The sequence below is a fragment of the Gossypium raimondii genome, chromosome 13, assembly GCF_025698545.1.
Source record: "Gossypium raimondii isolate GPD5lz chromosome 13, ASM2569854v1, whole genome shotgun sequence".
Taxonomy (NCBI): domain Eukaryota; kingdom Viridiplantae; phylum Streptophyta; class Magnoliopsida; order Malvales; family Malvaceae; genus Gossypium; species Gossypium raimondii.
Genome location: NC_068577.1, coordinates 55,254,185 through 55,280,211, shown reverse-complemented (window position 1 = coordinate 55,280,211; position 26,027 = coordinate 55,254,185). Strand labels below are relative to the sequence as shown.

Below are 26,027 nucleotides of genomic sequence, written 5' to 3'. Positions count from 1 at the left end.
TCCCTTTAAAGCCATCAGGGCGGAGTATAAATAACAAAGAACAACAAAACTGCCGCATCGACGGTAGACGGAAGCTACTCCCATCTACGATCACCGCCACCTTCCAAACTCCACCACCAAAATGCAAAATCAAACCGAACCACCGCCGGAAACTAACTCGGACAAAGACGATCAAGCGATTGAGTTTGATTTATCATCCACCACCGCTCTCGATCTCACCAGCTTCCAGCTCCACGATCTCGACTCGGTGGAATTGCCGTCAAGCCTTACCGAGTTGGACCTTACTGCGAATCGCTTGTCGAAATTGGACCCTCGGATTGCGAATCTCATTAACCTCAGAAAGCTCTCTTTTCAGCAGAACCTCATCGACGATGCTGCTATCGAGTCGATCTCTAGCTGGGACTCATTATCTGGTCTTGAGGTAACCCTTTTCATTTCCTTGACGCCGTCAAAGCTTCGGCTTTTTTTGGGTGTATCGCTCCTTTAATTTTTCACTGTTGTCGAAACTTTTTTCTATTTGGGTACAAATTGTTAAGAGATATTAAATTTATGTACTTAGGATCATTGCTTACTAGTCTCTCTAAACTAAATGGAATAAAAGAAGAAGCAGGTATTAAGAATTTTTTGGATAATTGAATATTAGGATTTTTTTTAATTATAAGGTAAACAATTTAATTTTAACGCTTGTACGATGCTAGATTGTTTGGAATATTTTAACTATTTATGTATTCTTTAATCACATATTTGCAATTATTTCTTATTATTTGGTTTAGATTTTTAGCTTTCCTTGAGAAATTAATTAGTACATAAAAGAATGCAACAATTTGCAATCAGTGAGAGTCTTATGATGTTATCAAATTGGTAAAAAAATGTTTTTTTTTTTTCACTTTCTTTCTGTATTATCCATTGTTGATTATTTGTAGAACAATGAAGAAGCTTGGGGTTATCTGTTTGTTTGTTCTGTACAGGAGTTAGTACTCAGGGATAACAAATTGATGAAAGTACCAGATGTCAGCTTATTCAAGAAGCTCTTGGTTTTTGATGTTTCTTTCAACGAAATCACTTCTCTTCATGGAATGTCGAAGGTCTCCAGCACACTGAAGGAACTCTATGTATCCAAAAATGAAGTTACTAAGATGGAGGAGATTGACCACTTGCATGAGTTGCAAATTCTTGAACTTGGTTCGAACAGATTACGGGTTAGTTTATAAACTGCTTGAATAATCTTTATTGCATAAGCAAGTACCAGGTATTCATGGTATGTAATAGTTTGACATAAGTTTTTTGTCATTTACTTTCAGTGTTGAAGTAGTATACACCTTTGATTGAAGTATAAGATCAGTGAGCTGTCTTATTAGTGTTTTCAAGCATGATCTAAGCTGTGAAGTGCTTTCCTTAGGTAATGGAAAATTTGCAAAATTTCACAAAATTAGAAGAGCTGTGGCTGGGAAGGAATCGAATTAAAGCTATAAACCTTTGTGGGCTCAAATACATCAAGAAGATTAGCTTGCAAAGTAATCGTTTAACTTCTATGATAGGATTGGAGGTATTGCACTTTAAAAAATGCCGTTCTAAGAAAATCTTTTATATTCCATGACATTTTGATGATGTTTTACTTTGGATTTTTTGTTTTCAAGGAATGTGTTGCTCTAGAAGAGTTATATTTGAGCCACAATGGCATTTCAAAAATGGAAGGTCTATCAACATTGGTTAACCTCCGAGTATTAGATGTTTCATCAAATAAGCTAACATCAGTAAATGACGTACAAAACTTGACAAGGTATTTAAATTTCCCTTTCTGTCTTTAGGGATATTATCCTATCTTTGGTCGTTGACTAAATTTACCTGCAGGTTGGAGGACTTATGGCTCAATGACAACCAAATAGAATCACTTGAAAGCGTAGCTGAGGCGGTTTCTGGTTCAAGAGAAAAGCTCACCACTGTCTATCTTGAAAACAATCCATGTGTATGTCTGCAGCTCGAGGACTTCAAATCTCTAGAACTTTTGTTTTTCAACTTTTTCTTATTCATTTTTGTGATCCCAAATTCCTTGCTATGGCTAATGAGTAAAGCATCTTTATTTCTCTATCTGGTTCTATGTCATACTTGGACCATAATTCTTTTTTAATCTTGTTTGCTATGGAGTTCCTTTCTTTTGATCACTTTTTCCTGACTTTGTATATGTTATCTTCACTATTATTTTCCTTGAATTAGTATTAGTACTGTATTTTGATTCACACACACACACACTATTTTCTCGCATAAACTAAATTCGTTGTCTACCTTACCAGACTGAGTTCAGTGAAACCTTTTGTCTATATCATCCTTCGCTTGACATATTGCATTTGATTTAGCTATAGCATATTAGTATTTATCTTTTTAATGCCTTTAACTTTTGAAAATTCATGATTAATGCTCCACATTTCCTAATCTCAACTCTGTTAGCTTAATGTTCATTCTTTTCTCTCTTAACCTATCCTTATATGATCAAACTTATCGTTTTGTCGCAGGCAAAATCTCCAAACTACCAAGCTACCCTGAGACAAATTTTCCCCAATATCGAGCAAATTGATTCAAGCATATTTGCCTAGAAGTTTTTACAGTTCTGACTGGAATGTTGTTGCTTAAAGGTCAGTATTTTGCAATCATGTGGGGAATATATTCATGTAAAATATCTACCGTCTTTTATTTGTTGCAGTTTACTGAGTTGCATTTTTGTTACAGGAAAATGGGGTTCCGGAAGCCTGCCCCAAATCTGGAATGGTTATGGAGGGATGTTGATTAAAATGTAATATTAATCATCTTTTGGGCATTCTTTATACCAACTGTTTTTTGTTTTAGATTATATTTCAAGCTATCTATCTTGCGAATAACGATATTAGACTTTCTGGGTTGTCATTCAGTTCCGAAACTCTTGAATGATGCATATATGCTTGAAGCATTATCTTGAGGTACATATTAGCCTCGTATTAGTGAGTATATCATTTTTGTTCTGGTATATATGTGATGGTACGTATGGACATACCATTTTTGGTCTGATATTGGTCATGTTGATACTGATTGTTTCGATATTATAGGTATTATCTTGTATTTTCTATGCCTTGGATCATAGGTTACCTTACCCACCTTTTCAAGCACCAGTAATAGCCTTAAGAAGAGTCGGTTTTTTCACCAATATCTCTATCACTATATCTTGCAACCTTACTCTGCTCTACCGATGACAGCTTCTGTCACCGACCGACCTTCTTTTCCTCCCGAGTTTTGTTGCACTGCAACAGACCCTCATTGTTCTTTGATTTGTTTGGTGTATTTAGCTCAGTCCGATTATATTATAACAGCGGCTGAAGTTGACACAGCCTGAGTTCTCTTAGAGTGAGAGCTCAAACAACTAAAGGCCGCAATTCCGCTCCTTAACCACCACCATCATCATAACCTCTTTCTGCACCTTAACATCTCACGGCCTCCACTTTTCCGTAGCCTTCTTCTCTTCAACATGCAAAGCTTCTATTATTGTCTATCCTTCACCGTCCCCGATGCTGGGGGAAAATGCACTGTTGGCACCAGTCGGTACTCTGGAGGCTGAAACTTTTTGAATCCTCTTAAGCAAAAATCGGTGGAGGCTTTCAAGAGAATCAACAGACGCCTCTCCTATTTCTAATTATACTCTCTTTAGTACCTGAATGGCGGATTAGGGCACTAGGCTTTGGTACTAAGAACAACGAAACTATTATTTTCGTTCTATTTTACAAAAAATATATATATTTACCTTCAATAAGAATAGCCATTTGTCATACTGTCATCCCAATTTTTTTTTTAAGTAAAATGAGATAAAAACAATAGTTGGCGTATTAAAATGGAATAATAAAATGGATAAACTGTTTTTAAGTGCAAAATGAAAAAAACTGTTACAGTTCAATGGCCTATTGAATTCATTGTTTAATATCATTTTTTTGTCCTTTTATATTTTATTTAAAATTTTAAAATTAACATAATGAAATTTAAACTTGAAATAATGTTTAATTATAATATTTTAATTTTATAATTTCAATAGTTTGTTTGTTACATTAATTTAGTATAGATGGAGTGGATTTAGAAATTTAAGAAAGTTAAAATATTCAATCGGTCGCTATTCCTGACTGCCTAGCAGAATGTATGCCATGATATTGGACAACGCCTAAAACCTTTTTGAGAGTCCAAGATTGGGCTACATTGGTCCACCTTTATTACCTAATAATAATAATAATAATAATAATAATAATAATAATAATAATAATAATAATAATAATTTTTGGATAATCAAGTGATAAATAATAGATTCTTACTGTTTAAAGTAAGTTAATGTAAATATTTGTAAAAGTTACTAATAACTACTATCTACATCAAGAGGATTTATTATTAACAGGCTCTACAATAAGATTGTAATTTTCTTTTTCTTTTCCTTTAATCTAGAAGATTTTATCATCAAACCAATTAAAAATAATGAATACCTAATAAATCTATATTTAAGGTAAAACCAATGATATTTGAATTAAACAGTATCAATTGGTTGGAGTGAAAATCAATCGAGTATCGAGTTCAAAAATAGTATTGAATCGTTTAGATTTGGAACTAGTATAAATCGGTGCTTGAACCAGAATTTTTTAATCTTTTATGATTTTTAATTGGACTAATAGAATCAATAAAACTAACAAATCAATGATCGATCAATTCAACCACTCTTACAACCTTAAATAGATATTAACAGTTTAGTCCATTTAAATATTTAATATCAACTAATAAAATATCAACATCCATAATGTAAATTCTCACTCTCAGCTTACGCTTGCATGAGTATTTCTGATAAGATATATTTGAATTCTTTTAAATTTTATTTTTTATTAAATGTAAAAAAAGCGTTGATAAAAATAAATAATTCAGTATCGTACCAATATACATATAGCTTATGTTCAAGTACGAAGGCAAAAAATCTATATTTTGTAAAAAAAGTATGAATTATTTTAACTTCCATTTGATTAGTGTAATGGTAAAGCACATTATATATTTTCTGGGAGACATATGTTCAAACATTGAAGTGAACCATGAATATGAACTATTAAATGATATGAAGAATAAAAAAATAGATAATGTAAAATAGTAAAATTCTAGGGTGATAATTTTTATATATTAAGTGAGTTATCATATATATTTAAAATAATTAAGATATAATATTTTAAATTAATACAGTAATAAAATATATTTTATTATAATATTTAATATAAGTATAACATTAATCAAATTTAAAAATAATCTAAAATACTTTTTAATAGAAATAAAATAATATGTAGTAATAAAAAATTGAAATTAATGGATTCAAATAATGAGATAAGATTTAAGGTTATTTAACAAAATGGAATACAAAGTTTTAAGATCCAATGGAAGAGTTTCATAAACTTTTATATCAATATATTTCGATTAATGTTAAAGAAAATAAACTTATTAAAAATAAAATTTATAATAAACATAATTTAATAAAATAGTATGCAATCTTTCAATCAATTAACCAAAAAAACATTGAATAAATTAAAATAATACAATTGATAATGTATTAAATAATTTTACATCAATAAAAGTATCATGAAAATTTATATATTGAAAATTAAACTATATTTTATTTACTCTATTAAAAAATAAATTAATTTTTATATTATCTTAAATAATAAATTAATTATTTTTATTAAAATTAATCTATTTATATAATTAAAATTGACAGACAAAATAAACAAAAATGTCATATGTTTAGCATCCTTACATATATATATTATAAACCATTTCATACGGTAACCTAGTTACCAAAAATGATTTTACATTCCGCCATCTGGAAATATAAGGTTAATATCGTCATTCTAATACCTCGAATAAACCCAAAAGAAAAGTCATTTCATAGGGTAAGGGTAGTTTCGTAATTCATCATTTCTCTCATTCCCTACTACAAAGTCATACCATCTGCAACGGCCAAACCCACCCCCCTCCCTACACACTCTCTCTGTCCCTTCGCATTGGACTGTTAATTGGCCGTCAATGGCGGCTCCAGAGACCTCAACCGCCGCCGTCCCGACTCTATACACCAATAACACCTTGCGAAATGCTTTCGGCGGTGTTCTCTCTTTCTTCATCCTCCTCCTTATCGGAGTTCTCGCTTTCTCGATCCGTCTTTTCTCTGTAAGATCTTTTATTCCTCGTCCTTTTGTTATTCTTCTGGATCGATCTGTAATATTATTTTCTAGAATTCAATTTTCGCCCCTTTTCCGCGAAGGAATGGTTAAAAACGAAACGAAGTTAAATTGAGCTGAATATTGACTCGCATATTTGAAAATTTTGTCCATTTTCTATTTAATGTTTGTTCAATTTGAATCTTCTTCAATTTGGATGATAAGACAGAGGAATGTGAAGGAAAATTTATCATTTGATTCTATTTATTGCGTATGAGTTGCTTAGTAATTTGGAATTCTTCTGTCCTTTTTACGTTTTCAGGTTATAAAATACGAGAGTGTTATTCATGAGTTCGATCCTTACTTTAATTACAGAGTCACTCAGGTCAGTTGATTCAATTTATTGCTATCTTTAGTCCCTTATGTCATTTTTGTCAAGTTTTGGATCTTAAGTTACTTATCAAGATGATTTGGTTATCTTGTTGGTTTCAGTTTCTTACAAAGAAGGGAATTTATGAATTTTGGAATTGGTTTGACGATCGAACTTGGTAATTGCAAATTAGTAGTTAATTTATGTTGTTTATGGTTTTAGACTTTTAGGTTTTTAATATGTTATTGTTCAGCATTTCTGAACAAGCGTGCTTGTTTTTGGTATAATCAAGGTACCCTCTTGGGCGCGTGATTGGCGGAACTGTTTACCCTGGGTTGACCTTGACAGCTGGCACCATTTGGTGGTATGTTTCCTGAAAGTTAATAGGCGAAAAGAAAAACTATTTCTATTAAATTTTGCTATATAAATATATATTTTTTGTATAAAATTTCCATTTTTTTGCGTTTGACTTGTTTTTCTTTCCTTGTTGCATCAGGTTGTTAAATTCTTTAAATATTCCACTGTCTGTGGAAACTGTTTGTGTTTTTACTGCACCTATATTCTCTGCTTTTGCTTCATGGGCGACATACCTCTTGACTAAGGTCTTTATTATGCCTAAATTTACATGTGTAGTGAATTGTTATATGGTTATTAGCCTTAAATATTTTTGATATTCTATTGCCTTTTCTATAGGAAGTTAAGGGTGCTGGTGCTGGACTGACAGCTGCTGTTCTTTTAGCCATGGTAAATCAAGGAAGAGATATATGTGGCATTATCAGAGTTCATTAATTTATTATAACTATTTAAAACTTCAATTTTGAACAACAGTGGTTGAACATCGTTTCATCCTGCACATTAATGAGTAAATCTTACCATTGCTTTTATTGGTCTGTATCCATGTCTCTGTTGGCAATATTTGGCAATGTCATGTTTCTATGTCAACTTATGGTGTAAATGTGTCTTATGAATGACATCTTATTTCAATTCATTTACGTTCTTCTTTGCAGGTTCCATCATATATCTCCCGGTCTGTTGCTGGTAGCTATGACAATGAAGCTGTAGCAATATTTGCTTTGATCTTCACTTTCTATCTTTATTTAAAGGTTAGACTTTGATTGATGTAAGTTCATTTTATTTATCTATAATTTTGAGTTCTAATGCTTGAGGTATAGTCTGGTTAATTTACTGGTGAATGGTATCTCACCTTTGACAATAATCTGCTATTTATTTTCACTTGAGTTTCCTTCCATTAACTATTTTCAAGTCTGACTATTCTCTTCATTATTGGTTATCCGCAGACCCTAAATACTGGATCCCTGTTTTATGCCACCTTAAATTCACTTGCATACTTTTATATGGTAGGCTTCTTGTGCTAACTTTTATCTGTGTTCTTGTTTTCACTCATTATTTATGTTTCTCAGTTAATTATTTTGTTTTCTAGGTCTGCTCTTGGGGAGGATACACATTCATTATTAACCTCATTCCAATGCATGTGCTTCTATGCATTGTAACTGGTCGTTATTCTTCTCGATTGTACATCGCTTATGCTCCTCTCGTAAGTATCTGAATTACTAAGGAAGCTGGAATACTAGTCAATAGCAACAGGAATAGGCTTTCAGTAAGCCATTGAAAACATTTCTTGTAGGGATCAGGTTGATTGGCTATGGGCTAAAATTATAATATTTCATCAAACTCCTAATGTTTGAAATTATTTATCCATTATATAGATACTTTAACTTGTTAGATGTGCATTTATGTATTACATTTAATTTTAACCCTGAGTTTGTCTTTGTGGATGGAAAACTCATTGTACAAATAAAGGTGTTATAGTCTTCTTTCTCAGTTAATGATGGTGGCATTTTTAAAGAATGTATCTTTTCCCACCCTTGAATAGAGGACAAAAATCTTTATGCAGATCTCTACTTGGACTTGATTTTAAGTCTAATTGTAACTGTTTGCTGCAGGTTGTTTTGGGAACATTGCTAGCGGCTTTGGTGCCAGTAGTGGGGTTTAATGCTGTGATGACATCAGAACATTTTGCATCATTTTTGGTAAGCTTTTTCCTTTATCTTTTCCCTGATTTGTTGGCTGCTTTTGTTATTATCTTGTTTTTCTTGTTGCAATTCATTTGTCTTGCAATCTCAGGTTGCTATAGCCGTGCCGTTTTTAGGTATAGGTAACTATCAAGAGTCAATCATTCTTGCTAGCATTTCATGTTATTAACTGTTCCACTTGAGGAGCTGTTGCTGTATGACCAACTATTTTGTGTAAAATGCGCAATGACATTACGATTCACGGATGTGCTTTTAGGCTCTAGAACAAGAGACAAATAGAAGTGTTCGAAATCTTGTTAGCATAAGCACTATTCCGATTTCCGAAATAACTCACATCCTCATTTTCTATTTCTTGGTTCATGTGATGCTATTCCTTGCTCCTTGCTCTGATTTTGTTTTCCCCTCTGCAGGTTTTCATTATTATCCATGTAGTGGCTTTTGTGTACTATATCAAGGGGATTCTTTCCCCCAAAATGTTTAAAGTTGCTGTGACACTTGTTGTGACTGTTGGCCTGTAAGCTTTCCTTCTCTTCTGTTTCCATAACTTTTTCAGGGAAACATGATTTGATATACCAATGGCATGAGTATTTTGTGATTTAAACTTTCTTATTAATCAGTTCAGCATACAGTGAACAATAAACCATATAACTTGTAGATTTGATTGATAAGCATATGAACAAGATGCAGGATTAATTGACCTTACATGATTTCTGTTCTCAGGGCAGTGTGTTGTGCTGTGATAGCTGTACTTATAGCATTAGTAGCTTCCAGCCCAACAAAGGGATGGAGTGGACGAAGCTTAAGTCTGCTTGACCCGTAAGTACCTAATTCATTTCAGTATATTACATGTGACTGTTTCTGCATGAAACTATAAATGAAGCCAAGTAGAAGGAATTGTGGTCAATGATAGTGCAGTTTTATGCACCTTGCAGCTCAAATTATCTTGACATCTTAGTTTGGCATGGATCTAGTTTTGAGGGGCTTTTTGTGCTGTGCAATTCTTAAAACCTAAGACATAAACGAGGTGCCAGAAAACTATTTGATTGGTTTAGTAATAAGTGTGTTGCCACTTGCCATGCAAACAGTATTTTCTGTTTTTATACCTTGTATGATTTGTTTAGAGTTTTTCTTTTCTTTTTTGGGTACAAGTTTGGAGTTTGTTGAAAGGTTAGCTGTTTAAGTTCTTTCCATTTTCTTAATGCATTTTGACAGAACTTATGCAAGCAAATATATACCAATCATTGCTAGTGTTAGTGAACATCAACCACCTACTTGGCCATCTTATTTCATGGACATTAATGTTTTGGCCTTCTTGGTTCCAGCTGGTATCATTGTAAGTCTCTACCTTTCACAACTATTGTAGCTTTTTGCTTCTAATTTAGAAATTCATCTACTATAACCAATAATTTTTATTTTCCTTGTTGGAAGGCCTGCTTTTTGCCTTTATCGGATGCAAGCTCATTCATTGTCCTCTATATTGCAACCTCTGTGTATTTCTCTGGAGTAATGGTAAGAGGAAAATGGACACAGTCAATTTCATGCCATTACTCTGCTAGCTTTTGTTCCTTTGTTCGAATAATGTAGAACCTCTCGTGATCTAATCATACAGGTCCGCTTAATGCTTGTGCTTGCTCCAGCTGCATGCATCACATCTGGAATTGCCCTTTCCGAAGCTTTTGATGTTTTAACCGGATCAATAAAGTTTCAGCTACCTGGAGTAACAAGCAATGCTGAAGTTGATGTAAGCAGGTTCTATTTATCCATACTAGGTCAACCGTTTGATGAAGTCATTTAGCTACAGGACTAAATATCTTTTCTGCTGCCTCTGATCTTTAAGGCAGGGGAAACTAGTTCTGATACTAGTGAAGCACAGACTGATGAAGTAAAGGCAGAGAAACCTGATGACACATCAAAGAATCGACCCTCAAAGAAAAGCAAGAAGAAGGAAAGGGAGCTTGCGGAAAATCCTCCTGCCAAAGCCACAGCCAAAGCCAAAGCCAAAGCTGAGAAGAAGAGGCTTCTTGCTTTACCTTTGGAGGCATCTGTGATTTCACTTCTCTTACTGGTTGTGCTGGGCGCCTTCTATGTGGTACTCTGATTTGCCCTCTTATATCCTCTAATTGCTTGTGCTTGCCAGTGCTTTTGTTATAGAAGTTTGTGCATCACTAAATAGACTGTTATGGCAATGAGATGATGTTGATCTTAACTGTTGAGTGATAGTTCTGGTTGTAGAGAAGGATTTATTTAGTTAACTTTGGTCTTAAATTCTGTGTGGATATATGTTCCTATGAGCTGGTTGTAGAGCTCATGTTGGAAGGAAGGGATAAGTTTTGCAACTAATAAAAAGACAGTTTCTGCTTTTCGATGATCTCAAAAAGTTTTAAATTCTCTTCCATTCTTTGAGTCCGGATTTAGCAGTGGCATTAATAGGTTGCCAAATGCCAATGAAAGAGTTGTAAGAAATAATAATCTACTAATTGATAAAGCAAAACTGAAAAGTTGCTCTGTTTGAAAGATATAAATATATTATTTATATATCTAAATGGGAATTAAAACTTTGTTATTAATTATTTCTATTTTAGTTTTGCATGAAATTTCCTTACATGTTCATTTCTTGGTCACTTCTTGTTTTTATCGTAAAAAGCCTTACATACTGTTCCACTTTTCTTTGCAGGTTCATTCTGTTTGGGCTGCAGCAGAAGCTTATTCAGCTCCTTCAATAGTTTTAACCACTCGTTCACATGATGGTCTACATGTTTTTGATGATTTTAGAGAGGCTTATGCATGGTTGAGCCATAATACAGATGTCAATGATAAAGTAAGTTCTCCCCATATTAGCTTCTCTGGATTTTGAACATTTTTTTAACCAGTCTGTTGTGCAGGAAGTTTTAGGGTTACATTTTTGTGGAATAAATACTAATTAATCAAAAAATAATATTTCAAGCTGTGTGGTCAATGTTGATATTTTGAGCATGTAATGGGTGGGCTCTGATTCCTCATTGGTGATAATTTTGCCGATTTAGGTGTTTTCCTCTTAAAATTTCTTGGCTGAGCTCGTTTTGCATGTAGCATTGTACTTCACTGTTGAATATAACATATTATAACCTTTTAAGTTGGCAAAAAAGGGTCCAGTTTGACAGTGTAAGTGAATTTCATGGCAGGTTGCATCATGGTGGGACTATGGTTACCAAACCACTGCCATGGCTAATCGCACTGTTATTGTCGACAATAATACCTGGAACAATACTCATATCGCAACTGTCGGTACTGCCATGTCTTCTCCTGAAAGGGCAGCTTGGGAAATTTTCCACTCCTTGGATGTCAAATATGTTCTTGTAGTCTTTGGAGGTATGGTTTCTTTTTTGTTCACATGAAATACAGTGTCTTAATATATTAATTTTCTGACAATTTACTTCCTTGTCAGGTCTCATTGGTTACCCCAGTGATGATATTAATAAGTTCCTGTGGATGGTTCGAATCGGAGGTGGTGTCTTTCCTCATATCAAGGAACCAGATTATCTTGTAAGTTCTCTGTGCTGGCATTGCTTAAAAGATGCACCCTTGTTGAAAGTTAAACAACAAAGAAACTTCTTTTTTTGCGAGAAAAATTCCTACTTAAGCTTCCTTCCTGACTTGGTTATTTTACTTATTGTCTACAGAGAGACGGACAATATCGAATTGACTCCCAGGCCACTCCAACCATGCTAAATTGTCTAATGTATAAACTCTCATATTACAGGTCCGTAGTTGTTAACTTTTGACTTTCGAGTATATATATGTGGTTTTTTATCACTATCGTTATGGCAGCTAAACTTAATCTCTCAATTTACACATTGTACAGGTTTGTTGAAACCGATGGGAAAGCCTACGATAGAGTTAGGCGCACAGAGATCGGAAAGAAATATTTTAAACTCACTCATTTTGAGGAGGTTAGATGATCCTGATTTCTTCCCTTGATTTAAATAACAACTGCAGAACATGAAATATTCCCAATACTATTCTTTTAAAAATAATTTCAACACGATTAATGTGATTTTTCGACCTAAATTGAGCATATTTGTGTTGAATGCATACTATATCCGACACTCACCATGTTCAAATAACATAGCATGATGGATGAGAATGAATAAAATTTCTCTTTTCAAGTATTTTCCCGATAAGATGCCTTTTTTTATTCATCTATTTTGTTGAATTTAGGTATTCACAACGCATCATTGGATGGTTCGGATATATAAATTGAAGCCTCTTAAGAACAGGATTCGGGGAAAGGCAAAAAAATCAAAATCGGTACGTATAATCGACTCAATGATCCTCATACACGAAAACACACACACACACACGCATAGTAGATTCTTTTCTCCTGTGCCGAAAGATCCCATTCGATGTTAACTTATACCTTATTTTTTATATTATGCTTTGCAGAAAACTAGTTCAACAAGCAGTTCTAAAAGAAGTGGAACCAAAAAGAAGAATCCATGGCTGTAGGAAACAGAATATTTATACCAATGGTAAAATATTCTCTGTAACTCGAATACAATCGTTTGTTTGCTGAAAGAGCCTTTTAGGCTTTGCTCGGTAGCGAGAATGAAAGGAGACGGGAAGTTTGTTATTCCAATGATTGTTCTAACTCTTTTTCATCTTTCCTATCGAGCAAACCCGAGATAGAGTTTGATTATGCCGGCAATGTTAGGTGTTTTTCTTTGAGAAATACAATATATAAATCAAAACGATTTTGCAGGTTTCGCTTGATCTTTGTAATCTGTAACGCATCTGGTTTAGGGTTAAAATCGGATTTAGGTCAAGCTCAGATATAATGCGCATATCATATTTATGTGTTAACTCTGGCTTAAAGCAGAGATTTTTAAGGAAAATTATTTCGTGCATTGCAGGTAGCGTTAAAAACTTTGCTTAAAAATTCCATAAGCATAAATGAGATATTACCATGTTTTTTAGAAAATATTTAAAATTTAAAGTAAATCTTGTTTGTGAAGTTAAAAATTTACAGTAGACTTTTTTAATCACTTCTATAAAATGATTTGAAAAAGATGTCATTCTTGAAAAAAATTAATTCCAAAATATGATACAATCGAAATCACATGTAATATTATTATTTAAGTTTTTGGTTGGTACAATATTATTTGGGTCACTAACTCAATTAAGAAGTTATGGAAATGTTCTTTCGTAATTAAAATAAGTAATATTATTATGTGTCTTTAGAGAATATTTAAAAATTAAATTTAATATTGTTTGTGGAATTAAAAGATTCAACTACCATTTACATAATAATAACTTTTTAATCACTTCTATAAAAGGATTGAATCTTTTTTTTTAGATGTCATTCTTAAAAAATCAATTTCAAAATATGATGCAATTGAACCACATAATATTGAATATAATTTGAGTTCATATCATTTGCATTAATAAAATCTTTAATTTAAAATTAAATTAAATTTTTTAATACATTTTAGTTTTATTATGCACATTTTATTACCTTATATTTAATTAAGTTAATATCACAAATTAACTCGACATCGACTTAAAATTAATAACAACAACATGATAAACAATTTAATCTAATCTTTTCATTTATGCTTTGAATTTGTGATTTCCACATATATACCCATGTGATAAAATATCTAATAGTAATTTAAATTGTAACTAGCCTTTGTGCGAAACCTTGATAATATAAGAGCGTAAAATGGTAACTCTATTACATTGACTTTTCATTTTGTTTTAATTATTTGTATCTGATATATTTGGACATATCCATGTATGCTATAATAAAATTCTTAGAATACATGATAAATTGAAGAAAAATTGTTATATTTGTATGGATACATATTTATATCCGACACTCACATTTGAATTCAAGTAACATAACTACTACAAAGTGAGAGTTTAAACAAGATAAAAAGGAAAAAGTAATAGGTGAGAAACAAATTTTACATTCCAAAAGCATATTATAACAAAGCAAATTATCTTGGGTAATTCACAGGAGGTTCCAAGCTACCTACCAAAATCCCAAGGTCTATGTCTTTGTCTTCGAACTTTCTGATGAAAGGGTGACTCTGCATTAACAAAAAAAGTTGTAGCAAATCAAATTTTTGTGTCCCAACTGTGTTTTAGTTATTTTATAATTATATAAGCTTTGACAAATTAATAATGCATTTTTATTTTCGGGATTTGCCATATTCATATCTTGTTTTTAGCTTCTTCTTTTTCGTGTTGTGTAATTAAGTCACAAAAAAAAACTAAAAAATTTGATATAAATACACGAATCTTTCAAAATCTATATAATAAGAGTTACTAATGTATTGAAATTTGAATACACGAATGGGCTTAAGTCTATGAAACTTACCAAGAGGTCCAAAGATGATGCTCTTTCTTTAGGGTTCTTCTTTATGCTAAAAAATGGGAAGGAAACAAGCAAAATTAGAAAATTGATTATATCTATCACAACAAAAGCAAATGGAAAATGGCAATGATAAAAGAGGGAAACCAGTATCTAAATGTATCAAGGAAAAGATTGTAGTATATTACAATATCCACCACTTTTAGACAACATAATATGTCCCTCCGAGGATAAAATATTGGATTCTAGTGATGTTAGTATATTAAAATATTGGATTCAATGAACTTGAACACCAATTCTATTGCTACGTGCATCAAATGTGGATAGCATATTCAAGAGGGCTGCTAGCTTACACTAGAAGCGTGGACTATAGCAAAAGACTTCTGGGAAACAAGCATTTTACAGACCAAGTTTGGCAGATAAGTACATGATATGATAAAAATGCAAACTAAACATGCAAGTGTTTACCAGGCTGATACAAATGAACAGAACTCTGGAGAGAATTGATCTGATGGAGCAGTTGGTGGAGGCTTTTCCACTATTGCCTCCAAAAGCTCATAAAAGCTAGGCCAGCTTTGTTGATCTTCAGATTGCATATATGGGAAACGTCCAATAGCACATTCAAGCACTACCATTCCCAAACTCCAAATATCACTGCTATAGTCATAAGTGCTCCCACTAATCCTCTCCGGCTACAATCATAAACAAGATGGTTGAGATTAAGATTTTACATCAACTCTTAGTGAAAAATAGACACATCGAACACGATAATTACAACCAGCAGAACAAAATGCCATGATGAATGACAATTTCAACAGTGTGGAAGCTCCACATACCGACATGTAGTTGTAAGTCCCAACAAATGTATCTCTCTGGCCCATAGAGCTAGCTAGCATTGCACTGACACCAAAATCAGTGATCTTCACTTCCCCTTTATGGTTTACCAGTAGATTGGATGGTTTTATGTCCCTATGTATTACGTGCCTTTCATGGTGCAAATACACAAGTCCCTGTAGAACCTGAAACATAAAGAGATATGAGTAGAAAGAAGAACTCACTTGTTTAGCTTTTGAAATGACTTTGTTTAGGTCATTCATAAAATTTCAAGTCAAAAAGGAAGAATACCTGCTTACACACAACTGCAAGATATGGTTCAAGAATTGTGTTAACTTGTCTGATCACATCAGCCAGAGATCCACGGTCCATGTATTCTAGCACCAGAGATATGGCCCCATTGTGATAGAAAGAATGGTAGCAAACTACAACATGCGAACATTGTGATGCTTGGTTTATTTTTAGCTCCTGCACAATTTGCTTGCGAATTTCTTCTTGTATGTTCATTTGGATGACCTGCAATTAATAGCCCAAAAGTTTCTCTGAATCAGTTTTTCTTCATTTATAACCACCATGTTCAAATCATTTCAACATTTTTTACTACCACGTTATATTTAAGACAATATTCAAGCAGATATAGCTGCAAAAAAAGAGTGAAGATGTTAGTATTTAGCAAAAAACAGGAAAAAAAAAAGGTGAACCCTGTGCACAAGGATTGTGTGCTGCAGTGCTAGAAATCAAACAATTATGAAGCGGTCGAACCAAATATCATACAAGAAAAGAGAAGCAAAAATATGAAAAGTATTAGCATGCCTTCTTTGGTCACCATCCTCTCACCCCAAATAATCTTAATCCCCAATATTATATTTATCAATAAATTCTCACATCCTACATTAATTCAAAGGAGGAATCCGAGGATAATACTAAGGTAGTAACCTTAACATGTTAATAAGAAATAAAAGTTAAAGGCAAATAAGAAAATAAGCAGAGTCTGTTCATAGCAAGTTCAAAAACTAACAAGTAATTGAACAAGGTTTGACAGTCTTGAACAATTTACCTTCAAGGCAAACAATCTTCCAACCCATTTGTGGCGAACAAGTTGTACTACACCACCACTGCCCTTCCCAATAACTTTGATTGTCTCTAGGTCTTCCAATGAGAATTCAAAATCAAGCTCCTTGGCGTCAGAAGGCTGCTCAAAGTAACCCAAAAATAAAAAGAGAAAAGAATATCTTGAATCCCAAGAAAATTGATACCAAAAAGTAAAAGGATAAAGAACTCTATGGGAACTTGAACAAGCATTGCTGCAGAATAACTAGCTACCCAATGAACTTCACAATAAATTCAACTTAATTCCAATATTTTAGCATCAATATTGTCCTTAATTTTCAAGCGAAACGCAAAAAAAGATGAAATAATAAACTATAGAAATGATAAACAAAGGTGCACTTACTACACAGTACTAATACAATAAACAGGAATCAAATTCCAGTTCTCTATATGGGTATATCAGAAGTGACCTCCAAAACACAAAGTACTTAAAAATCCCCTTAGATTAGTCACAAAAACTTACTCGAGATTCCTTTTCCTCGGAAATAAGACGCAATCCTTTCTGATTTAGAAGCAAATCGCCATCATGAAATGTCCCACTCGCCGTCCTGTAAGACATTACAGTATAAAAAAAAAATTCAATATTCAAAATATTTTCACGGCAGCGAAACAAAAGAAAACGTAACGGAAACCATGAAACTAATCAAGCCATAGACTTCGAATTTCAAGAAGCGATTTCAAGTAAACTAAAAAAGCGAAAGTATTGATCCAAAATCGAAGCCATCAAGAAACATGTTTTAAGAAAAAAGAAAAAGAAACTTACAAGAAAGAAGAGATAGGGGTTTCTTGAGCTGGAACAGCGAGCTTCAGTTGCTTCAATGGCTTCTTGCTCTTCATTTTTTTTTTTTTTTGTGAAAGATTTTTATAACTGTTCCGTTAGGGTTCTTATAGAAAGATAAAAATAAAGTGTTTTTGTTTTTAAAATGTTTATTGAGAAAGTGAAGATGATGGATTCGTTATAAATTCAAACGGGAAAGACCGCGTAAAACTAATTCAACTTGTTTAGGGTAAATAAGTATTTAGTCCTTGTACTTTATCATTTCTATCGAATCAATCCTTAGACAATAAAATTTGAAATTAAAGCTTACATTCCGTCAATATAGTTTAAAAGACATGTTTTTTCCATTCCGATCAGTTTAGCCTTGCTTCAATTAATATTCACTAAAAAGTACTTATTTAAAAAATTAAATTTAATTATTCCCATCGTTAATATTTTACCGCGCTCCACTCTAAAAATTATTATTTTATTTTATTCTTGTATAAATATAATTATTAAAAGCGAAATTATCATTTTATTTTTGTATAAATATAATTATTAAAAGGGTAAGTACATAAAAACACTCAGTATGCTTCCTATTTAAATATTTTAAAAAATTATATTTAAATATTTATTTGCCATTAAAAAATTAAAAATATTATAAAAAAAAACTAACAAAAGCGATCTAAGTGAAGTGGAGATGAATGCATCCATGATAGTGGTAGTGATTTTTAATATTACACCGCCATGATAGAGCGAAACAAGTAGTAGAGAGATCAAGCCAGTTGTAGAACGATGGTGGATTTGACGACATCCGTCACCGCTCCCCTAGATGACCATCCCTATTCCAAATTGAATTTGCATAACGACCTAGACTACATAATCTAGCCATGTCTTGAGCAAGATAATCTAGTTTCTCATGCATCTTCAGCATTCAATAGTTGCTGTATTGCCACCAAAAAGAAGAGAGAAAAAAAAATCAAACTCGACAAAGATCCTAGTAACTCCATTTCTTTACGCAGAAGCTAACTATAATCAATTCCGATTACGCGAACTGAGCGGCAAAGAGGTGTTGACTTTCAAAACCCTAAACATAAAACCACCAAGAACACTTCACTTAACCACCCAAATCAAAGACCAACATAAGTAGAAAAATCCAAAATTGTAAATGTAGGCAAATGTACCTAAACAATCTTCATGATACCATACATCAAACAAAGCACAAATACAAACTAAGAGATCAATAACATCGCCATTACAAACACTGAGCTTTTCGTTGAGTTCCCTATGAGTTTCACACTAGTAACTGGTAATACTATTATTCAACTGCACCCAACCATCAATACGAGAGTTGGTGGATACAAGTTTTGTATAGAAATAGAGAAGAATTGAAACAAATAAGGCCACAACAGCAAGATCAAAAACCCTGATCAATGAGATAATCACCAAGCCTTTCCACAACCATGTTGCATTGGCTGGGAGCCATTGGCTCATCGTAGATTCCGATGAGCAAAGCCATATTGGTCTTTTTAATAGTAATACCTCCAGATCCCTGAAATTAAAATGAAAAAAATAAAGTTCAGAATACAACCATGACACTAAAATTAAATCAATGAGAAAGTGACTGCAAAGTCGTGCGGTAATGGCCTCCTTTCTTTCATCGCGGTGTCTCCGTCCAGAGAAATACACTCCCTACAGATATTGGTGAATGGAGGCAAAAGGTAACAGCTGCATGGAGGGAAGAAAAGGCAAGTGCATACAAAAAGCAACAATAGCAGAGCATCGATGTACAAATTTTGAGTCGTAATAAAACGGATTTGTCTTTATTTTTATTGTATCAAAAGGTTGTATTCGAAATTGCAGTTGGAGCAAAATTCTGGAATGACAAGCCTATTCCCAGTCAAATAATGTAAGAGAATGCATGTGCAGATGAGATTTTTCAGTGTTATAAAACAAATTGAAACTAAGAACGGATGAAGAACATTACCTTTTTCCCTCGAATAACATATCCGGGTTCGCCTTGGATCACCATATATTTTGTGCCACCAAGGTACAATCCAGTTGGAGCAAGTGACCCAGGTTCAGCAAAGTCATTCATGATGGCATTAATCTCTTCTTGTTTGAACTGAAAAATTAACATAAAAACTAGAAGCAATAAGCACAGATTGATTATTCTCATAACATTTATCACCATTGCTAAAAGTAAGGTCATTTGCAGAGATCATTTAGCATCTAAAACTAAGAAAAAATAAACAAACCCCAGAAATCAATACAGATACTCAACCGACATGCAATATGAACTAACAAATCACAGCAAAAAGATCCCTACTTAGCATACCAAATCCATTAGGGTCAATGCTTTTCGGAGAAAATAAGATCAGCGAACGAATAATGAGCAGTGAATTCAATTTATAGCAAACAGATCACCTCATTCAAAGCATCAACTAAAACCCAAAATGGGAAAAGGGATTAATGAAAAACCCAAAGGGTAATGAAGAAAACCTGAGGGAAATTGGAGCTCTGGGCCCAAATGCTGCCATCGTGGCCGACGATGGCGGCGGAGGAGAGATGGTTGCCATCGATTTCGCACATCAAGTGCTCATCTACATATGTTTGCCACGACATCTTCTTCTTCTTCTTGGTGAAATTCTATGGATTCGTTGAGAACTGGAGAGTTAAAAAAGAAACGCTCGAGAAAGGTATTTGGCTGTAAAGGGGCGAAGCTGAGCTGAGTGACAGACACGGAGATATAGGCATATAGCGCTAAAATAATGAGATCTGTCGGCCTTTTTTTTCCCTTTTTTTTTCCTTTTTTATTATTTAATTTTCAAATATTTAACTCAAAAACTCATCGAACTTTTTATTTTTATTTTTATTTTTATTTATAAATCGATTATTGAATTAATTTCAGGTGTCATTCCAATACCAAGTCAGTTATAGAATATTAAAAATTATTTTAAAAATAAATTACATTATTATAAAAATATTTTTATCTAGGTAAAGTGGTTATCTGTGGTTATTTTTATTTAAATAATTTTACAGATTTTATATAAAAATAAAAATATTTTATAATAATATATATCACCTTTTTAAAAGAATAGAGTTTTAATATTTTTTAATTGAATTAATATTCAATTAAATTGTATTTAATCGAATAATTAAATATTGTACAAATAAATAGTATTTCGAAACAAAATCACAGTTAGACCTATTCATGGGTTAGGTTATCCATTCATGTCTGAAAGTCTGTCCGAAATTTAGAAAGGTTTAGAGAAAAATATTATGCCCAAATAATGGGCTTAGAAAAAAAATTAGACCTGTTTAAAATATGGGTCAGGCTAAGGCCTTAAATTCAAGTCCGAGTCTGACCCGTGTTAAGTTTATGATACTTTATATTATGTTATATTTATATATTATGTAACTTAAAACACATTAACTTATACTAAATATATAATATTACTCTAATGTAAACATTAAAATAATGTTAAGACGACTATGTAAAAAAAATTAATAAATAAAAATGTTTAAAATTATTAAATATTAAAATAATATAATATAAATATTTTATAAAAAATTAAAAACAATATGGACAGACCTAAAATGGGATTGAATTAATCATCTGTAAATATGAGCAGATTTGGACAAAGTATTAAACCCAGATTTGAAATCGGGATGAGCTTAAACTAACATATAGTATGTTAATATCATACTTAGTCCAACTAGACCCGACCCATAAGCACCCTAATCACAATATTATAATGGATTAAACCAAACAATATCAAAGATAATAGAAAAAGAAAAAAAAAATTATTCATGCCTTCACTTTCATTAGGCCCCCATTCCCCCATTTCATGTGGACAGCTAGGAGTTGGACTTTCATATGTACTAATTTATTCGGGCTATGTTATAAAATAAATAAATAAATAAATTTGATTCAATCATTTAATTTGAATAAAAATATAAGTTGAATATGAATATTTTAATTGTGTAATTAATTTTTTTTTAAAATTAGTATAGTACAAATTTATTTTATGGTTTATATTCAAGTTTGTGGTTATTCCTTTCAACAATATTATTTCAAATATTTAAATTCACGACTCTTTTAGGAATGCAATGTTCATTATCATCGTACCCAATACGTGTTAGTTTCTTTTATTTTTAAATTATAACAATAAACTAAGTCCTTAATGTTTACATATTTTTAAATTTGGCCCTTATTATTTTTTAAGCTAAATTTGACCCCAATCTTTAAAAAAATTTGAATTTGAAAATTAACGTTTCAAAAAGAAACGGGTTGTAATTTTAAACATGGCAACCCACATAACAATCTACATGTACTTCATGCTAATTTTTGAATTTTTATAAGTTTTTTTGTTTTGTTTTTAAATATTTTTAAATATTTTAAAATTGTTTCTTGATATAGCATGTCAACATAGAATGCCATACAGGTTATCATACCAATTTCATTGAAAATCAATGTTCTAATCAACATTTCTGTTAAAAAGAAACAATTTAACTATTTTTCAAAGGTTAATATAACTAAATTTAATTAAAAATAAAAATCCAATTGACAAAACATATAAATGTTAAAAGCTGATTTTAGCATTATTTAACACTTACTTTGTATCAAACAAAAAAAAAACCTTAAACAGTGAAAAAAAACTTAAATAACTCAATTTTATCTAAAATCAAACTCTAGATAAGCTAGGCATCTCATATTTAATGGGTATGAGGAGCGGCCCGTTTCACTCCTAGTTTGGGCTTCTTTCCAATCATGGCCCAAAACTATATTGGGCTATTGATTGATGCCAGTCTTTTTTTCCCTGTTTAGAGCATGTTCAATCAATCTATCGGGTTGATAATAGAGGTGATCATGGGCCGGGTCAGGCCCAAATAAAATTTTAGGCTCGTTTTATAGGCCCGAGCCCAATTCAAAATATGAGCCTAAAAATTTGTCCAAGCCCGGTTTGAAAGAAAATTGCTAAGTCCAAGCCCGGCCCGGCCCATTTTTAATATATATAATATATATTTGATTAAAAATAAAAAATATACATCTAATATATAATTCAGGCCGAGTCAGGCCAGGTCTGGCCCAAAAAAGTTTTACCCGAGGCCCGACCCATTTTCTAAATGGGCCTTATTTTTTTGCCCAAACCCATATTTCGGGCCTACATTTTTACCCGAACCCTCCCATTTTTGGACGGGCCGTCGGGCCGGGTCGGGTAGCCCAACCCATGATCACCTCTAGTTGATAACCAAATCAGATTTTTATTAATTGAATTTGTCAAAATTAATAAAAAATTTAATTATTAATGGAATTGAATTTGTGAAGAATGATTTAATCATAAAAAAAAATTCAAGTTAATTTGGTTGGTTTTTGTTTAATTGAATAGAATTTAACATTTCAAATATATTTATGTGTGAATTGAGTCTTAGCTTGACATTATTACCAGTGCAGGAGGACGTGGGTTCGAGTGCACTGGAGCAACATTATCCTCCTATTTCAAGGTTGGGGAGGGCTATGGGGAGGACACTAACCGTCATATCTACTTAGACCTAAGGTATGTTATTCTACTTATTGATGGATATCGATCCACAATATCAATCATCAAATCACTACTTAGAGCTAGCTATATAAATATAAATCTACTAACCAAAATGCATATTTAAAGCATAAATCTACTAATAATTTGAACACCTTATTAAATATACTTTATCTATTAAATTTCAATAAATCGATACGATTAAAACCAAATAATCAACAATAAATTTTTTTGACATAATGTCTAGAACTACTCATCCATAAATAAGAGAATAATGCGCTTCAGCATACTCAAACCTATGTCCTCCTATATTAATAACAATACACATGCCAATTGAGTTAAGACTCAATCGAACCAACAACCATTCTAAAATCAGTAACGTATAATTTGGTTGGATATTAATTTTGTTGCTACCAATCCAACAATTACCCTACACTATCTTAACCAACCAAACCAAAGAGCAGCCATTACAATAGTTCCATCATATTATAATATATATATATATGTATATAACATTTACATCATGAGATTATAAAAATCAATGCGCAGCCATTACAATAATTCCATCATATAATATATAATATTTGTCACCATGAGATTATAATGGATTAAATGGCACAATTTTCAAGTTGGTGTAGATACTATTATTACAATGATTTGCAATCCACTATGTGGTTAAATTCTACATTATAAAGATGACCCAACAGGCCATCTCCATTTTTATACATCATGCAAACAGTAAACATCTCTTTTTGGAGTGCCCAATATTAAAAATTGCATGACAGATGAGAGAGCAATAAAGGTTTTTTCAGGCATACCAAAAGTCAATGTGGAGGAAGATGTGGTGGAGGTTGAAGACAGTTGATTCTGTTTAGGCCAAGAGTCGTATCGTTTAAGTGGTAGAAGGAGGTGAAGAAAGAAGTGGAATTCAAGGAAGAAGATACGTATGGATAAAGTTTGGGATAGAGTGTTGTTGAACATGTCCAATTTTCGAGGTTTAGAGAGGTACTTATATGGGCTTGATCCCTTTTGCCACGTGTAGTCTCTTAATAGGTTTGTTGGCCATTTTCATAATCCATTGTTAGGTGAATAACCTGATATTATCTTGATTGCAAAATATGTGTGTGATAAGTGATGACTATTTTATTAGAGTGGCCTTAATGTCAAGGTGATTGGCTTGCACGTTCTTTAGATTCTCGAAGAATAATCCTCATGGTGGAAGAAGTAAGGTTGGTGGAACCAAATGGGCGAAGCTATTTGATCATGGTACTTTGGCCGGAGTTGTCAAGGGTGGAGTTCACATACATATAATAATCACATTTTTCTATAATAGCACCAGTTGTCTGTAAATGATAATTGTTATATACTTACAACAACATTTAAAAAATTAAAAAAAGGAAAATATTTGGTACTATGTCAGTAACGTTTTTAGACTCCACAAGCAGGGTCAGATGGTTGACAAGTGTCCTATACGGCATAGTAAAATATAAAAAAATAGATATGTGACAATTTTTTAAGACTGCTTATAAAATAAAAAAAGTACATTGTTTATGTATCAAATATTAACACTTAAAAAATATAATATATTAATATTAGTATTAATTAGTGAGATCTAACTATTGTATCTTTACATGACAGAGTCAGTTGCTATTGGCATTGTTGTTAGTGTAGTAGGATGTGGGTTCAAACGTATTGAAGCACATTTATTCTCTTATTTAAAAGTTAGGAAAGGGTTATGAGTAGTTATATACGCTTTGTATCAAAAAAACCTGTCACAGACCAACAGATGATAAGGAGTATATAATGAATATTAAAGAGGGAATAACCCAACAAAATATGCACTAAAGCAATTAGATAAAATTGTACATGATATTTATTTTTCCTGCTATTTTTATTAGTAATCGTATTACCAACTACTTTTTAGACTAACATAATACATATGATGATTTGATTTTAATTTTTGTTATTTAGAAATTATTTTTATCATACTAATATTTTTAAAAATATAAATTATATAACTGTATAATTACAATTTGTACTTCCAAACATGACATAGGGAATTACAATGTAATTGTACTATGTCAACGAAATGTATCTAAAAATTACAATTCTTTACAATTATAAAAAAATAATTACACTTTCATTTAGGGGTGAAGCTGAATAATTTTTAGGGGCGAATGAAATTTTAATTTTTATAGTCTATATCTTTATAATTTTTAAAGTATTAAATTGAATTTTTATAATTTTAGAGGGCAAAGTGTAATTTTACCTTTACTAATTTAATTTTTTTTAAAATATTATAAAACTTAAATGGTAATTTTTCATTTTAGGAGGCCGGGAATCCATCCCCCTAAGTAGAGGTGCTCATGGGCCGGGCACATAAAATTTTTTGGCCCGGCCCGAAATACAGGCCTGAAATTTTGCCCGGGCCCGGCCCAAGAACAAAATCATAAGCCCGGGCCCGGCCCAGCTCATTTTTTAATAAATACCAAAAATTTATTTTAAAAATTAAAAAAAGTATTTTAAAAATATTTTAAAATTAAAAAAATTTAAAAATATTTTAAAAATATTTTAAAATTAAAAATAATAAAAAAAATAATTTAAAATTAAAAAATAAATATATTTATTACATCGGGCCGGGCCGAGCTGGGCCCAGGCCAAAAAAGTGGTGCCCGAGGCCCGGCCCGTTTTCTAAACGAGCCTTGTTTTTTTGTCCAAGCCCATATTTCGGGCCTATATTTTTACCCAAACCCTCCCATATTTCGGGCGGGTTGTCGGGCCGGGCCGCCCGGCCCATGAGCACCTCTACCCCTAAGAAT

General features: G+C 32.3%; 4 protein-coding genes across 4 annotated transcripts; 2 read left to right on the top strand and 2 right to left on the bottom strand.

Annotated features, from left to right (window-relative positions):
• Positions 1-3,000, top strand: LOC105782330 (protein phosphatase 1 regulatory inhibitor subunit PPP1R7 homolog). The gene is made up of 7 exons (XM_012607010.2): positions 1-421; positions 969-1,199; positions 1,400-1,546; positions 1,638-1,780; positions 1,852-1,966; positions 2,511-2,630; positions 2,725-3,000. Exons 1-6 carry the CDS (start codon positions 122-124, stop codon positions 2,589-2,591), a joined length of 1,017 nt encoding a protein of 338 aa, XP_012462464.1. The 5' UTR covers positions 1-121; the 3' UTR covers positions 2,592-2,630; positions 2,725-3,000.
• A 2,984-nt stretch (positions 3,001-5,984) lies between these two features.
• Positions 5,985-13,361, top strand: LOC105782327 (dolichyl-diphosphooligosaccharide--protein glycosyltransferase subunit STT3A). The gene is made up of 23 exons (XM_012607002.2): positions 5,985-6,198; positions 6,511-6,573; positions 6,681-6,736; positions 6,851-6,922; positions 7,055-7,160; positions 7,252-7,302; positions 7,566-7,661; positions 7,857-7,916; positions 8,000-8,113; positions 8,523-8,609; positions 9,023-9,126; positions 9,333-9,428; positions 9,825-9,945; positions 10,041-10,121; positions 10,222-10,353; positions 10,450-10,701; positions 11,287-11,430; positions 11,774-11,960; positions 12,037-12,134; positions 12,272-12,351; positions 12,454-12,541; positions 12,810-12,899; positions 13,035-13,361. Exons 1-23 carry the CDS (start codon positions 6,058-6,060, stop codon positions 13,095-13,097), a joined length of 2,382 nt encoding a protein of 793 aa, XP_012462456.1. The 5' UTR covers positions 5,985-6,057; the 3' UTR covers positions 13,098-13,361.
• A 1,053-nt stretch (positions 13,362-14,414) lies between these two features.
• On the bottom strand, positions 14,415-17,837 carry LOC105784362 (mitogen-activated protein kinase kinase 6). Its single transcript, XM_012610217.2, has 8 exons — positions 17,672-17,837; positions 17,372-17,456; positions 16,856-16,990; positions 16,090-16,314; positions 15,801-15,983; positions 15,433-15,656; positions 14,971-15,016; positions 14,415-14,680 (listed from the first exon to the last, which is right to left on the bottom strand). Exons 1-8 carry the CDS (start codon positions 17,743-17,745, stop codon positions 14,588-14,590), a joined length of 1,065 nt encoding a protein of 354 aa, XP_012465671.1. The 5' UTR covers positions 17,746-17,837; the 3' UTR covers positions 14,415-14,587.
• A 1,009-nt stretch (positions 17,838-18,846) lies between these two features.
• LOC105783798 (profilin-1) lies at positions 18,847-20,416 on the bottom strand. Its single transcript, XM_012609447.2, has 3 exons — positions 20,168-20,416; positions 19,653-19,790; positions 18,847-19,217 (listed from the first exon to the last, which is right to left on the bottom strand). The coding sequence occupies exons 1-3, from the start codon at positions 20,288-20,290 to the stop codon at positions 19,083-19,085; spliced, it is 396 nt and encodes a 131-aa protein (XP_012464901.1). The 5' UTR covers positions 20,291-20,416; the 3' UTR covers positions 18,847-19,082.
• Between the last annotated feature and the right edge of the window lie 5,611 nt (positions 20,417-26,027).